This window comes from Diorhabda carinulata, chromosome 2 (assembly GCF_026250575.1).
Source record: "Diorhabda carinulata isolate Delta chromosome 2, icDioCari1.1, whole genome shotgun sequence".
Lineage (NCBI taxonomy): Eukaryota > Metazoa > Arthropoda > Insecta > Coleoptera > Chrysomelidae > Diorhabda > Diorhabda carinulata.
The window spans coordinates 11,556,142-11,572,334 of NC_079461.1; the positions used below are offsets into that span (position 1 = coordinate 11,556,142).

Consider the following 16,193-nt stretch of genomic DNA (forward strand, 5'->3'; position numbering starts at 1 on the left):
AAATGGTTTTAGCTAATGTTCCTATTAGATATAATCTAGCTATAGACAACAATATAATACATCAAATAACAAAATTGAGCTACACAGAGGGTCAGAGGAAATTTGAGAACAATGATGTGGATACACAATATGAGTACGTTGAAAATCTACGAAACATGTTTTAGATCTGTTCTCTACTATGAAAACAAGAATCGAAACATCAGCAACATGACTGAGCTGAAAATACTAAGAGATATCGAATAAATGAGATTCAGATATAGAATGAGAAGTCGGGGAATTAGAGAAGAAGTAGGAATTCAGAAAGAAAGAAATGTTAGAGAGCTTGAACGTTGTTGGAGAGAGCATGCCGAGAAAATACCAGAAAAGATAAAGTCAAAATTGACAAAAAATTAGAAACCAAAGATACTGAGACCATCTGGCAGATCATAAAAAATAAGGCATAAAAGCTAGAGCTCATCGTCTCAAGAAGATTTCAGGAGGAGGCTCAATATTCGAAATTAAACAGGAAAGGAAGGGTCTTATTAAATGAAAAAATAGAAGTTTTCATTAAAAACAAATGATCATTGGGCAGTTACAACACCAAACTTCATTGATTTCCTATATTTAAAGCTGACAATACAACCTAGCGTAAAGATTCATATTCTCAGTGAAACATAGCTTTTTAATTTTTTTTATTGGAAATTTTCTTTTTTACTTTTTCAATAAAGATTGTATCGTCAGCGAAACAGAGTATTAATCTCAAATGTTGGAAATAGAGATAGAATACGAAGTCAAAATATCTGGAAAATCACATTTCACAGGTTTCTGCTACTAATACCTAGATATATGGTTCAGTGAAGGACTCGCCCAGTGGAAAATAATAGAAAATTGTTTATCCATATTTATCAACAATTTCAAATCAAAATATAGGCAAACGATTATTTTTTAAAAATAGGTGAGCTCTACCTATTCAAGGCATAGCAAAATTTTTTGAAAGATGACTATGAAAGGCGTGTGCAGTACTACTTTTGATTAGTTGAGAGGGTTTATAATCGTTTTTTTAGTCAGAAAAACGACACTTTATGAGTGAATCTCATATGCAACGTCTTGATAAAGTGAATACATTGACAGATATCATCAACTACAGAATATTAAGTACAACTTTTTTAAGGAAACGTTGAACGTTATCTTAGACTTTTTCAAATTTAAATTATTTCCTGCTCCAACTATTTTTTTCCCAACGAAGTAGAAACCATATATCCTCCTTAAAACAGTATAGTTTCAACAGGTTGGTGCTTCTTAAAATATTGGTATTATTGGAAGAGTATTTCTTGATGAAATCTTGGATTGACCTTTGGATATAACTCCTTTAGGTCATTTTCTATGGGGATATCAAGATCAAGAAACTATTACGTATGTCTAGTATAGACCTATGTTGTTATGTAGAAAATATGCATCTTATAAATCACAGATTAAGTCACGTGATGGAGGACCTCTTCTGTTTATCAGAGCAACGAACAATAACTTAATAGAAGTGTAAGTGTAAAGTTTGACGTCAAAAAAGTAAATCAGGGTTACGCAATAAATTAAAAGAAAAAAGATGTCCACCGAAATTGTGACAATCAAAAAATTGTCAAGTACCTGTATTTAAAAGGGTTAAGAGGTAAGCAGATTTACGAAGATATGCTTAATGTCATTCGTAGGCGACCGTGAAAAATTGGACAGCAAGCCTCAAAAGAGGTAAATTTTCCATTGAAGATGATGACCGATCGAGAAGGCCAGTCTCTGTGTCAGTCCGCGAAAATATCGATGCAGTTCATGACATGATTTTATCAGACCATCGAATTGGGCTAAAACGGATATCTGAAACACTGAATACTTCATACGAACGCGTTCATCATATAGTTCAAGTTAATTTGGACATGAGAAAAATTGCTGCAAAATGGATCCCCAAATGTTTGAATGTTGACCAAAAGCGTGCAAGGGTAGAAGCATCGCGTTCGATCTGTGCTCGATTTGAAAACGATGTATACTTCTTAAACCGAATTGTTACTATGGTTGAGACTTGGGTACATTTCTACAATCCAAAAACAAAGCAACAATCGATGGAATGGTGACACTCTGGTTCTCCAAGACCTCGCTTATCGAATAATATAATTTTAACTTTATAGAACTATAAAAATGACTTAATTTCTGATGAAACAGTAAGTATTGAAGTAACCAAAAACAATATCAGATGCGTTAAATTTTAACAAACAACGGTTTGTTTTAAAGATATTCACTCCTATACTTTATACAAGCCTCTTATACCTCAATTATAGTAGAATCTACTTGGTAAATATCTATGTATAATAAAATAGTTGTGACTAATAACCTTCAAATACTGGCACACCACAATTTCCACAAGGATTCAATAAAATTCTCGTAATCGTCTAGAAATACATTCATTGATTTTCCATTACCTTGCGTAGAGCGTACATTTCTTCGAGATACGACCATATCGAATATATTCTCCGGAAAAAAACATTCTCGTCAAAATATAAAAACTGTTCACGTGTCCACTTATATAAAAGAGGTTCATTTCTCTCTATTTCGCCGCAAACTCTCTAGTGTACATGCTACAGAACATTACGTTATTTTTCGGCCATTTAGAAAAACATGTCGACAAAAGTATTCTATTTTTTATGACACAAAAATGAGTTAATTCCTATTTGTACGCTTGCACCACCCGCTGAAGAGTATAAAAATGGAATTATTGAACGTGTTCAATTCAATATTCTTCGCGTGAAATTATGAACAGCTTCGAACGGTTCCTATAACATAACATATAACAGAAGCATCATTATCAACAACGTCTAACTGACGGTTTATCATAAAACATTAAGACAAATGGAAATTATTGATTTGTATAACAACCAAATGAATATACAAGAATCAGGAAATATTGCTTATTTGTTTTTAATACGATATAACGAAAATGTCTTCTGCAGTTTTTCAAGAGTAACAGGAAACCTGGTTAGAGGTGGAGAAATCATGGAGTCAGAACATCATCCTAGTAACTTTAGCTAAAAACTGCTGCAAGTGGAAAAAAATTGTGTAGTCCCGTAAATGATGCGTTTGTTCAGAATTTCATGCTCTTTCGTAAAATCGCACGAGATGCAAAATAGTTGATAATGTTTTTCGTGTTAATTTATAGTCTTTCTATTCGTGGGGTGAACTAATAGACAATGTCTTTTGCATTCTTAATTTATAACTATAAACTAAACCAACTTATAATAATTCACCTATCACTAAAACTTAAATACTAGTACTATTTATTATAAACTGAACTTAACTGCACTACATATATATAACAAAATAATTCTCAAAAGATCTAGAAAAATTAAGAAACAAAACAAATAAATGAATAGACCATCCTAGAAATTATTCGAAAAAAAACAATGTAAATAAACCACTTGTTATTAAAAGTTATATAAATATAAAGTCCTTCTGAAGCAAGGTCCGGTGTACTTTTCTGGATGCTCCAGAATGAAGAATTCGGCATTTTTTTAGGTGCCCCGCCAACAACCTCCGACAACGGCAATTAATGCGATAACTTTCACCAGTAAATAGTCTTTGCCTGTCTATTTAATTTATCAGCCATTCTTTCGAAAAATATTTTTTGTATTTCCAAAAATTCAAATTGTCTGCCTTTATTTACAATGTTTCCTTAATGACTTCTGTTAATTTTAATTTTTATTTTTTTTTTAAGAATAAGAGAATAATCAAAGGAGACAGGAAAATTGTCAAATATGACATATCATATTTCATTATAATTTTGCTTTTCATTTAAAATCGAAAATAGTATGAAAAAACAAATTACGATATACGTCCGTGAAATTTTTATTACGATACACGATTAGATATTCTTGACTGGGCTCCTTCGTCGCCTCGTCCATAAACATCTATCTCGTACCATACTTAAGTACATACTTCCCGGACTTATAACGTAAATAACTTTAGGAACATAATTTACCCTCTGGGTATTCCAGAAAATTTAGTTATTTCTTAGTTTTCCTTTTCGTCCGCTCCATTACTATCTCAAACAGTAATATTCCAATTTATATTATGCAAGATCCCCACTGAAATTCAATTCACGTTACGAAAGTTACGTAATTGGTACCTGGCGACAGAATTGGCATAATATATTATACATATATCCTTTTATATATTACAACTGTAAAAAAAAACTTTTGTGTATCTTCATTGATGAATGAATTTTAACTTTTAACCGTATGAAAAGAATTTTTTCAGAGTCAAAATAATTTACAGAATCAACATGAAATTTAACTTTTTGAATGATTTATTTTTAACAAAGAAAATTATTAATTGATTATTCCACATATAACAATTTCATTTATTGGAATAATAATTGATAGTGAAATTTAGACCATTACTTCCAGCAGGAATTCCGGAAGATTTTCCATCTGATCTAGATGTTGTATATCGTGTTTTCATAGCATATACGAGAGAATTTTTAGCCTCGACCTGCGGTCTGGCGCACGCACATAACGTTTCAAGATTGAAGCTTCAAAACAAATTATAAAATACTTTTTTGTTTGTTTCAGAACATGACATCCACCAGGAAATCTTAGGAATATCACTCAACACGGCTACAGCTTCTTCTTGTTCATGCGAAATTCTTATTCTATCGATGGTTTCCATTATGTTCTATAAATTTATTTCTTAAGATGTGTATGTGCTCTTAGATTACAGAAAGTTATTATTCGTCAAAGAATAAGAAACAATGAAAAGTACGACGATATATCCAATTTTTTAATTAATTGTAATTGTTACATATACAATGGACACCCGGTAATCCGACAAGCGTTTTACGGGTACAGTACTTTCTAATCTGACAAATTACGGATCCAATGATGAGATTCTTATTTTAGTTCTCATTCAGTTTGTTTGTTTATAGGATACGAATGTTTTGTTAGGTATCATACGCCAAAAAAGCCCTGTCAAACCTCTCTGTGCAGGGGACGTCATAAGAAAGTTTGTCTCTTGTATTAGTCATTAAGCTTGAGCTAAGACCACTCTTGAAACTCGATAGCTATCCATTGCTAGCAACAAAATAATGTTTTTTTATTTTCTTTTATAAAAAAACTTGGCGTTCATAGCCAATATGAGTCCCGAAATAGACGCATGCCTATTTATTTCCTGAACATTACATATACAAAGCTTTAAGACTCCTGAACATTCAATATTCTTGAGTGTCTGTCTCTTGACTGGTCTACAGCCAGTCTTTGACACATTGTAGATCGTCCTACGCTGTATTCACTTTCTAAACTACTGAAATATTCAGCCCTATTTAAGCGATCCAAAATCTCACATTTTACTTTAATGTGTCATATGACAAAATTACTAGGTGGGTGTATGTAATACTAGGGTGTTTGATAATGTTTATTTCTGACTCTTATCCTCTACAATTTTTCTATTTGATGTAAAAAAAACTTAAGAAATATTAGCTCTATATCTCAACTTTAAGGGACCGCTTTTTTATTTTATTTTCTCTATTAATTAACAATGAAAACAATTTTTTTTAATTTTGAAATTACACACAATTTATGCAATTTTTTCACTAAAAATCCATTCTTATCCTATCAATACATGGTCTTGAATAAATAAATAATAAATAATCATGAATGCAGTTACATCCAAACAATTACAATTGCTTCTAATCACTTAAGAAGTAATTGCTACCTAGTAAATCTAGATTTAAATTGACATCTAATAGTTTTGAAATTATTTTTATCAATTAAAATTATTAATGTTAATCTGAATTGAAATCTAAGTTTTCTACTAATATATCTCATCAATTTTTTTCTCCAAACGTCAACGATTTATATTTTATGCTTGATGGAACTCAAAGAAACATTCCGGATGGACTTGAAGATTGCATTTCTAACATGAGTAAATTGTTAAGTTTTCAACGTAATACACATACACTTATATTTGGATTTCCTTTTCACAATGAAATGATCTAACCACACCAAACTAAGCTCATCTCTTCCTGTATAAGCTATGTTTGCTTCGTGATCATTATTCTGAATAATGTACAGAACACATTTCGTCTGGAATTGCAGAAGGTCTTATCTAGTTAGAACCTAAGCACCTATACAATACCCATTTTTGAACCATAAAAACATTTATGACCCAAAAAAATTAAGCAATCTTTTTTTTGGGCCTTATTCCAATCCTATATGTGGGTATTAATTGGCCCACCAAATCGGTTTCTCCCTCATTTGAATCCAGATTCTTTTTAGAATATCTATTCGCAGATTTTTGGGGTACTAGACACAGTTTAACAAAATTATAACGACATTATTGTCATTTTATCAAACCAAATTCAATTTCCCATTGGAAATCATTTGACATTTACTCCATACTTTTCAAGAAAATAAATGTTGATCCAGTAGATTTCTATAATTTACTCAATTTCTACATAATAATCTCTATTCTCACAAGATTTTTTTAAATTTAGTCAAGTTGTATTCCCAATATAGGGTAAAGTAGGGTAATACGCCCCACAATTAAAAAATGATCAATTTTTTCTTAAGATTTATTTCGGACAAAGTCATAACACATAACACTTTATTGTATCATAATAACTAGGCTTGGTAGGAATTTAACTTTAACTAAAAAACAATACATTTATATGAAATGCTTTAGTGGGGTTTAGTCGACAAATTATTAGAAAATTCAGCAATACATTTCTAATTCTTATTTTCGGCACGTTTTTTCTTACGGCCAGATCTGTTACACATATCAGCATATAAGGTACAGCTTCCGTGCAACCACTTACTGCAAATTATGCACCGAATCCAGTCATCCTTGGATTTAGTTGATATCTTCTCTGAACGTTCGCAATGCATATTCACTAATGAATCGGAACAGAAAGAATAACAGACCTTCTTATTTTTCGCAGACGATTTCAGACCCTTCTTCCCTCGCAGTGGTCGTTAAGCTTTGAAACCAGATGAAACAGGTAAACGCAGATCTCGTTCCAAAACATCATCCAATTTAGTTTTCTTCTTATGAGATAGGACTTAACTTTATGTTCAGTTGATTCAAGGATTGTGGCAGACTGCTTTCCCCTAGATGTATTGGTCGGTATGGTTGGAATAGGATTAAGCTCTCTAATATATTTGGATGGAGTGTCCTTTTCTTTTGGTTTAGATGTTTGGTCCTTTTCTTTTGAGTCAGGTGTCGATTTAGGTATTGGATCCTTTTTTTAGCATTTAAGGTCTACTGTATCATCAACTCCCACTTCAGCTGCATCAGATATAGCGAAGAAATGGTCAGAAATAATTGATGGATAATATGGATATCGCAGGATTCCAGTTGCCTTGAATCCCGCGACACCATTACTTACAGCAGCTGCCTTACCCTAAGCCTATCCTATTAGATCAGAAACGTTGCGTCTGTTAAGCTTCCTTTCTCTATGACTGAGCATCCAGGCCTTTGCCTCTTGCGCAAAGTACTTTCTAAAGAGCGTTGTATGGTTCGGGAGACATAAAAGTACAACGTCGTTTTGCGTGGCCACATAATACCTTATAAGATAACTTTCCAATTCAGTCATCTAGGCTAAAAGATATCAGAAAATAATTAATCGTTTTTCAAACAATGCAACCAAAGAAACGATTTTTAAGACACCGAAGCAATAAAAACAAAAAATTTAAGAACATTCACAATAGAGAAGCTCCATTAAAAAATCATTGGTTGCAGCAATTCTTGATTCAACGATGATTTTTAAAATTATTATGTTACTAGAATTGTAGTTGTTCGTGGAAGAATGCATAATTAAATCATTAAATTATTTTAATGCCAAATGATGGAGCTCGAAGTATGTCAGGAAAAATAGAGGGGCAACAACAATTCTTCATAGCAAATTAAACCACGAAATTCATTAAATAATTCATTAAGAAGCTCTTTGTGTCCAAATATTTGCGACAAAAACTGTTCAACGTTTTCCTTTATGTTTGAATAAAATAAATACATTCCCCAATGAAAAAGGCATTAATCATCTTGAATTAAAGAGCAAAAATTTATCCTTAAGGTGGATATCAAAGCGAAATTGAATAAATTGAAAGGAACGGGCTATGTTTTGGTAGAAGAATTGGTTTGTTTTGAAGAAAAATCAAATTTTTTGCATAAGATATTAAATTACTTATTTTTCAAGTTTTAAAACGATTTCACATGCAAATAGTAACCAAATCTACATTGAGCCATTTCGATTTGAAACTGGATTTCCAGAAATGCATTTCATCGATTTAACAAGTAAAGCTTTGTAGACTGAAAAATCTACACAGTCGAAAAGCAAGTTAGAAGAGTTGGAGCTCCAGAAATGTATGTACATAACGCAACAAAAGTGGACAGTTGTGAGAGAATGTCGCGAGTTGAGGCTGTAATGACGCATGGAATAGTCTTCCAGATTGCTACATGGAGGTGAAGGAGTTGGTATTTGAAGTGCTGACTATCTTCGGATCGACATTTTTGTGCGAGCAAGCTTTCTAGTACAAACAACAAGTTAGGAGCCAAAATTATTCAAACTTTGTAAAACCATACCAAGCCAACGCTTCCATTGAATTTGTTTGCACAAATTTATATCATAGTTTTTTTTTATTTTAAGTTCAAGTTACATTGTTTAGTGAAGTTTATATTTTCTACTTGAATAACCATACAAAGCAATAATCGCTCCCATTGAACTTGTTTGTCCAATTGTTTATTGTTGAAGTTCAAGCTTGAGTTGTGAGTAAATGTTCAGTTATTCTATTTATTTAACTCAAATGATGGATAAATATTCAATAATTCCATATAAAAATACTTCACTCATGCGAGTACTATTTATTATTAGCAGCAAAAAAATTTGTGGCTTTTTGAAAGTTTGAAATTTTATAAATTTTTGTAAATTTTGACCCTCCTGACTCAAAAGATTGCGAACTTTGGTATAAACTGTTTCTTTCATACTTGACCTAGGGAACACCTTTACCATAACCTAGAATTGAAAACTTCCTCTACAACGAATGAATTGTTGTTTGGCATTTTCGTTGTGTTTATGAGTTTAATGTCCTAGTATCCAAGCAACTGTCACTTTGTTGTGGTCCCTCAGCATATTTAAGCACTGACACAATCTCATAGCAGCTTCGAGTTAACATGTAAAGAATTGACTGCTCCAATGTAGAAGGAATGGGTGATTACAAAACAAGTTGGAAGGAAAGTTTTAGTTTTGGTTTATTTTAAAGGAAAATTAAATCTTTTCGCAAGAGATATTTAGAGCATTAAATTACTTATTTCTCAATTTTCTAAGCAAATTCCCGATAAAATCAAATCAAATAATAACAAAAAGTAAAGCTTTGTGGAGTGGAAAATTTACATAAATTTTAGATTCTATATCAAAAATTTTCGTTCAAATATTTATGAAGAATATTACATTATTATTTTTCAATAATTATTTCTCATACCAAACTAAGAACAATAATTATAATCTATACTAGACCGAAGAAATCGAATTTTTTTTTTAAATGAAGCTTCCTTCATTAACATTACAAATATTGTTTCAACAATACAAATCATTCCGTCTCCGCTACAAAAGATATATAATTTTAATGATATAAAAATTGTGAAAGAAAAATCAATAATTGTTCGTAAAAACTGGAGATTTCCTATTTTATGTATGCATTTACGTCCCTTCATTATTTTTATGAAAATAAACGAAACAACTGTAAAATAAATATATGATGATTAAGCAAAATGAAACTATCCACCTTAGGGCATTGGCGTTGGTAGATTATCTGGTGAGACTTCCATATCATGCCGGCGTGGATGTGGATATGTAGGTTGGGTGCAGGTGAAGACTCAAAATATACAACCATTCATTGCGGAAATGGAAAGAAGTGGATTTGTGAAAAAGTGAATCTACGCTGTAATTGGTAAAAAAAAACCTAAACTAACTTAAAAAATGGTTTCTTGTTATTCACAATCTCACAATGTATACAAATCTATAATCTCACAAGTCTTGTAACTTGGAATCTATTTAATTTTTCGTGCCCCAACGTCTCCTATGGAAGTATTCACACATTGGTTGTCGTAAAGCTTCAATTATTTGATTGTTTATGTAATGTCAAGTACCCTTTATCAATTTGGCTATGTATGTGTTAGGCTATATTACATGATCAATATAATTTTATTCATTTTTTGGTTTTTGCGAGCTAAGAACACTTATTTGTATTATATGGTATTGTTCACGGGTGTGATAAGTCCAGAGTACATTATAATGGTCAAAAAATGACATTGGCATAGTTCCGCCTCCAGTTGTTTTCGCAATTTTATATTCCATATTTAGAGCACCCACCCCCACCCCATACCAAACCTTACTAGCATCTATCACCGTTGTGATACGGAAGTCTAGCCGATTATCAAAATAAATATCTTTAAATTTAATGAAGACTTTGTATTGTCAGTAGTTGAAACAACAAAACAGTACAAGAAAAGAAATTATTATTAAATTAAATATCTCGCCGTTTTTTTGTCATTTTTAATTATAAAAATCTTCATATTTCCTTTGTATTTGATTTTTTTCAAGAATATATACATTTTGAAATCAAATGTACCTATGTTTTTGTGGTACTTCATTATTTGTTAATGTTGTTTTATATCGTAATGATGACATTTCCATCTATTTTTCGAATCTTGTGATAGTTTTCATATGTCAGCAGTATCCCAATTCTTACAAAAGAATTCGACTAAATTCAAATTGTCAATTGCTTCTTTTCTCTGTAATGGAATTCAAATATTAGCTATTAAATAGTATGTAAAGATCTTAATTAAAATCACAACAAGTTTAACAAATTTAACAAAGATCAAAATTGAACAGAGTTTAAATTGAATTTTCTCATAAAAAAACATGTTATTCATTAAAATAATTAATAACATATACTCAATAGATCTTAGGGTCATTTTTTTCATGGTACTTTCTGTCTTGTCGGTTGATAGAAATTAATGAAATTCATTACAAAATTCACTTTAATTATTAATTCTTTTATTAAACTTTTCTACTCTTCGACGAATAAGAACTTTCTAATTTATATTTCAAAAGTATATATATTTTCCATATGAGATTAAAAAAACAAGTAAAATTCACTGATAGGATGCACACACCAATCTATTACGTTACACACCTTTGTATAAGCGTAAAAATACAATATATGTGAATATAATAATTATTGCTATGCATCTGGAGCTATATGTGCACTTTTTTACTTATAGGGTAGTTTATATTTAATTTTGTATCTTTTTTTATGCTGGTATAAGCTAGTATTAGCATTTCTTATCATTACTGTTCGCGTATATAAAATATTTTTGACATTGATATCTTTTATATCTCCCCGTAGAAATGTAATTAAAATATTCGAAAAATTACCAAACGATGGGTTGAAAAAATAATCAATAGATTTGAGACCTACAAAATTATTTCACAAATTTATAAGCAGAAAACCATATTTGTTTCATGTATGTAAATGAATCTTGTACACATAAAAAATTACTTAAAATAATATTTCAATTTAAAACTGTCATATATATCTTACCTTTTTCGAGTTATTTCACGTTTTTTCTCTTTCTTTCATCAACCTCCAAATGATTTAGAAATGTCTTTTCAAAAACCCAGGTAATTTTTTTTAATTATTTTCTTGTGATCACTGTTTATTGAACAAGAATTTATTTTGCAGCAATGTTCAATCAAACTTTAATAATACCCTGCTATTATGGGAAGTTTCTTCTAAGTCGCTTTTTTCTTCAGTTTTCTGCTGTTCATATCCGTTAAATTTAGTTGTATATTGTATACATACCTTCATATATCGTGAATATTTAAAACTGTTCGATTCATTTCAATCAAATTTACAAAAATCAATTGAGAAAATATTCTGATATTTTCTGACACCACCCAATGCGTTATGAAACAATTATGACTCTCAAATATTAAAGTTTTGATAAGAAATGTTAGGAAACAACGTAAATTTTTTTTAATATAGTCCTATGATTTGTGTTTTACATTTACTGCAAACAGTTTCTGGTGTTCCTTTTTAAAAATAAAATTTGATGTGTTTCTCGTTCAACAGTTAACTCTCTTTTTTCAAAAATATCGCTCAGTTACTGGAATAATAATGTAAATTTTTTATGATTGTAGAAAATATTTATATTTGATAATTTAACCATCAAATTCGAATGTTATATTGGAATATAACTTAGTTTATCAAAAGAAACTTTAGTACTAGTCCAGTAATTACCACGTAAAAACTTGTTTTTTTGGCATCCTACAATATTCTAAAAATTCACATATAATTTGATGGTCGTGAGTTTTAAAGTCAGTGATCAATGGTCACAAAAATCGATTTTTTTTACATTTTTTGCAAATATCTTGTCTTCTATGAGTTTTATGCTGTTTGTATTCATTAATAATATTATAGAGAATTCAATTCAAACTTTTGTATTCAACATTTTTTTATACCATGAACTATTTTCCAGATATAGGGGGCAGAGCACGCGGTCAGAGAATTACCTAAGTAGTTCCGATGAAAAACTAATATTTATGTTATATTTAATTGCTAAATATATAATTATCATTTTTTGTCAACTTTCAGATTCAATCTTTCTTTCAAATAATTCTAAAATTTATCAATTCATACTCATAATCTCTTTCGGTAATTGAAAAATTACTAAGGGATATACTTGAATTACATTGTAATTATATTCTCATTTACACTAATAGCATTTGAAGTAGAAAATAATTAAGTACATCTTATTTAAAATCAGTAAACTTGCTGCAGCATTTGAAGAAGAAAACTGTCCGGTTCTGAGATTATTAGCAGTTTATAATGCTTCGAAATCTGGGAATAGTATCGATGATCTCCGTCATGCACTATACGTCAAGTCATCAAAATCGAATAAACCTGTCCAGTTATCAAATATTCCACCAACGAGTGGAGCAGCTTACCAATATTTCAATCGATTTTATTATCAAATTCAAACTTATTGAGGTCATGATTCAGAACCCCAGAAATGGGTTTAGACAATTGCGTAACGAATTCTTGGAACCTATCATGACTATTTTATCACCTACGCCAGATGATTAACTCAATGCAATATTCTGTAACTGCAAAAGTGGCTGAGGCTCAAGATGTGGATGCAGAAGAGCGGGGTTACAGTGCTCTTCAGCTTGCGGTCAGTTTAAGGGAAGTTCGTCTCAATGCTATATCATATCAGACCGATATTAATGATGATAGAATCTTTGACCCAGAAATTATGAATGAATTGGAGACAAACTTCGTTGAAAAAGTAGAAGAGAAACTTGAAATTCTGCGGCAGAGGGACGATGACTACTATGTTGAAGAAGATCGAGAAGAAGAAGAAGAGAATTGAAATCAGAACTTATTCTCGAAATGTTTATTAATTTTGACAATAATAATTCTATAAATCTTATTATCACATGTTTTTGATCGAGATTACAAGTTGATCTCAGCTAATTATCTGAAGACGCGCTCTATGCCCTCTATCTCGAAAACATTTCAAGGTATAACAAAATGTTGGATACAAAAGTTGTAGTAATTCTCTACGATATTGATAATAGCGTAAAACCCATAGAAAACGAGATATTTGCAAAAAATGTAAGAAAAATCGATTTTTGTGACCTTCGACCCCCGACTTTATATGTGAATTTTGATAATAGTTTTAGGATGCAAAAATACAAGTTTTGACGTGCTAGTATACTGGGCATTGAGTTATTGAGAGCATGAATTGCGTGATAAAGTTGGGTTTAATGCCGTTCTGAATGAAAATAGATTTGTTTTTCATATAAATAACGTAAAGATACTTTTCTGGACGATATATACTTTTCTAATTTAAGGTATATTGATTTATGGCGAATAGAAAAAGTAGTCAAAACAAGATAGGAAAAGAAGAGGAACTCTTTCGGAATACATTCATCGAAAAATATCTGCAATACCACTTATATGCCTTATAGTAGCTACAATCGATTACTACCATACAGTAGGCTTCAACTATGTTAAAAGCATTAGCACAAGATGGGACTGGAGAGATCATGTGTACAGAAAAGATAGTGCCAAAAGCAGAACATCGAAGACATGAGGCCGATTTGTAGCTTTAAAATCAGATTATGTCTAAAAAAAAGACGCAGAAGCTTTATAACGGTCATATGTGAAATCATTAATGTTCTTCCAAAAATGAAGCTTCAAAGCTCTGGTTCATAAAGTAGCATAAAAAGTTTTCAGTAAGAGCAGATTTTTCCTCACAAATATCCGACTTTATCACGAAATTGGGAGATGTGATAAGCTCATAACTATAGAACAAGATTTTGATAAATGTTACAAAATAGAAGTTGGACATCATCGAAAATAAACGCTTGTAATAAATAGACCAAAAGGAAAACGTATTTTTTTATTTATCATAAAAGACTACCTCCACTGCAACTTGGTGATTTCTACAGGGTTTTTCCTAACTTGATGCAAAAAATTCGGGAGTGAGTAGGTAAGTGAAAATAAAGCTGAGACGTAAAAGAAAATTTCTCATACGACTCCTCGTTTCTCAGTTATAAGCCTTCAAAGTTAGAAAATCAGAGCTTATATATTTACGTATATTTTCTAAATTTGACATTCGAACATTATGAATTTTCAACGGATGATTACGTATGTCCATGTAGTATGTTTGACGAAATAAATAATTCTACACTATTATCTGAAGCCAAGAGCAGCTCAAATACAATGGTTAACAACCGTTTGCCATGAAGAGACATTCTGAAGAAAGCTATCATGAATTGTAATTATTTATTGAAAATACTTCAGGAAGTATTAAAACATAATCAAACATTTCTAATTGAACTGCATACTGTTACTTACATAAGAAAAAGATTGAATGTAAAAAAGTTTAATTGATTCACCTACAACGTATCAAATAAAAACAAAAACACTATAATAAATAAGTGCACTTCTACACACAGGATATTTCTTTGATCTCTTGGAAGAGCGTTCCAAGATTCTGCCTTGTACCTTCTCAATGGAAATTCTATCGATCATTTCATTTCTTGTGTTTACCGGTGTTTACAGCTGTTCTTGGTTTTTGCTTGGTACATGTATATTTAAGATGCTGCTGATATAGCCTGGTCTAAATCTCATCTGTTATATTCATTTGTACTTGCAATTGTGAATTTTTTCGAATTCCCCATATTACTCCGTTTTCCCAACTTCTGTTCTTCCTTTCTCCATCTCCACTCCCTTTTTTTCCTTGTCTGTCTCTTCTTTTGCTCTAATTATTATTTGTTTTGTATATGCATCTCTTTTTAAGATAAATTGTCTTGAATGTAGACTTTCATCGGTTAATAATCTCAAGTTTTTTCATTCTTTCCTATTTTTCATTTGTCTTCTTTTATTTGCTAATTTCACACTTTCTTCTACTGTCTTCACTTGAAATTCTATGAAACTTTTTGTCTACTTGTAGCCCTTGTAGAACCACCGCTTTCATTTTTCAAACGCTCCAATCAATCTGTTATCAAAGTTCATTATTGTTTCTTTCCTCAAGCTTTTAAGATATCCCCAAAAAAATGAATCCATCGTATTTAATTCAGGAAAACATAGTGGCCAATCCACCTATTAGGAAAAATGTTATTTTTCATATGTTAATTATTTATATCTTTCAAGTTTTCCTTCATGCCAGTAATATGATCTTCGATAGTATGTGGTATAAATGTTTATTTATTTAGTTCTCCAAGAAATGTTTGATTATGTTTCAATACCTCCTGTAAGAATTTTCAATAAACAATTTATGATGGCTCTTTACAGCGAACGGTCTCCTTGGCATGTAAAACGATCTAAAAATCTTCATAATTTTTGTTAAAAAATCGATTGGAAAATTCATTTTTGCTATGTTTAGATTGTACAGATTATCCCTGCAAAAATTACGAATTGTTAACAATTGGGCATGAACAGCCCCTGGCCTTTAGATAGTCGTATAGAATTATTTATTCCGTCATACTACATGAATATACGTAATCATCCATCAAAAATTCATATGTTCAAATTTATAATTTAGAAAATATACTTAAATATAAGTTATGATTTCATAACTTTCAAGACCCATAACTCAGGAACGAGGGGTCGTAT

The 16,193-nt window shown here is 30.9% G+C and overlaps 1 protein-coding gene across 1 annotated transcript in view; it reads left to right on the forward strand.

Moving 5' to 3' along the window:
• The window catches only part of LOC130903512 (limbic system-associated membrane protein-like), a 1,047,744-nt gene extending 1,033,782 nt beyond the window's left edge, over window positions 1-13,962 (forward strand). Inside the window, exon 11 of the mRNA XM_057815654.1 lies at window positions 4,587-13,962. Coding sequence (XP_057671637.1) covers window positions 4,587-4,708 — 122 coding nt within the window. The 3' untranslated portion in view covers window positions 4,709-13,962. The remainder of the gene's footprint in view (window positions 1-4,586) is intronic.
• Window positions 13,963-16,193: the final 2,231 nt, after the last annotated feature.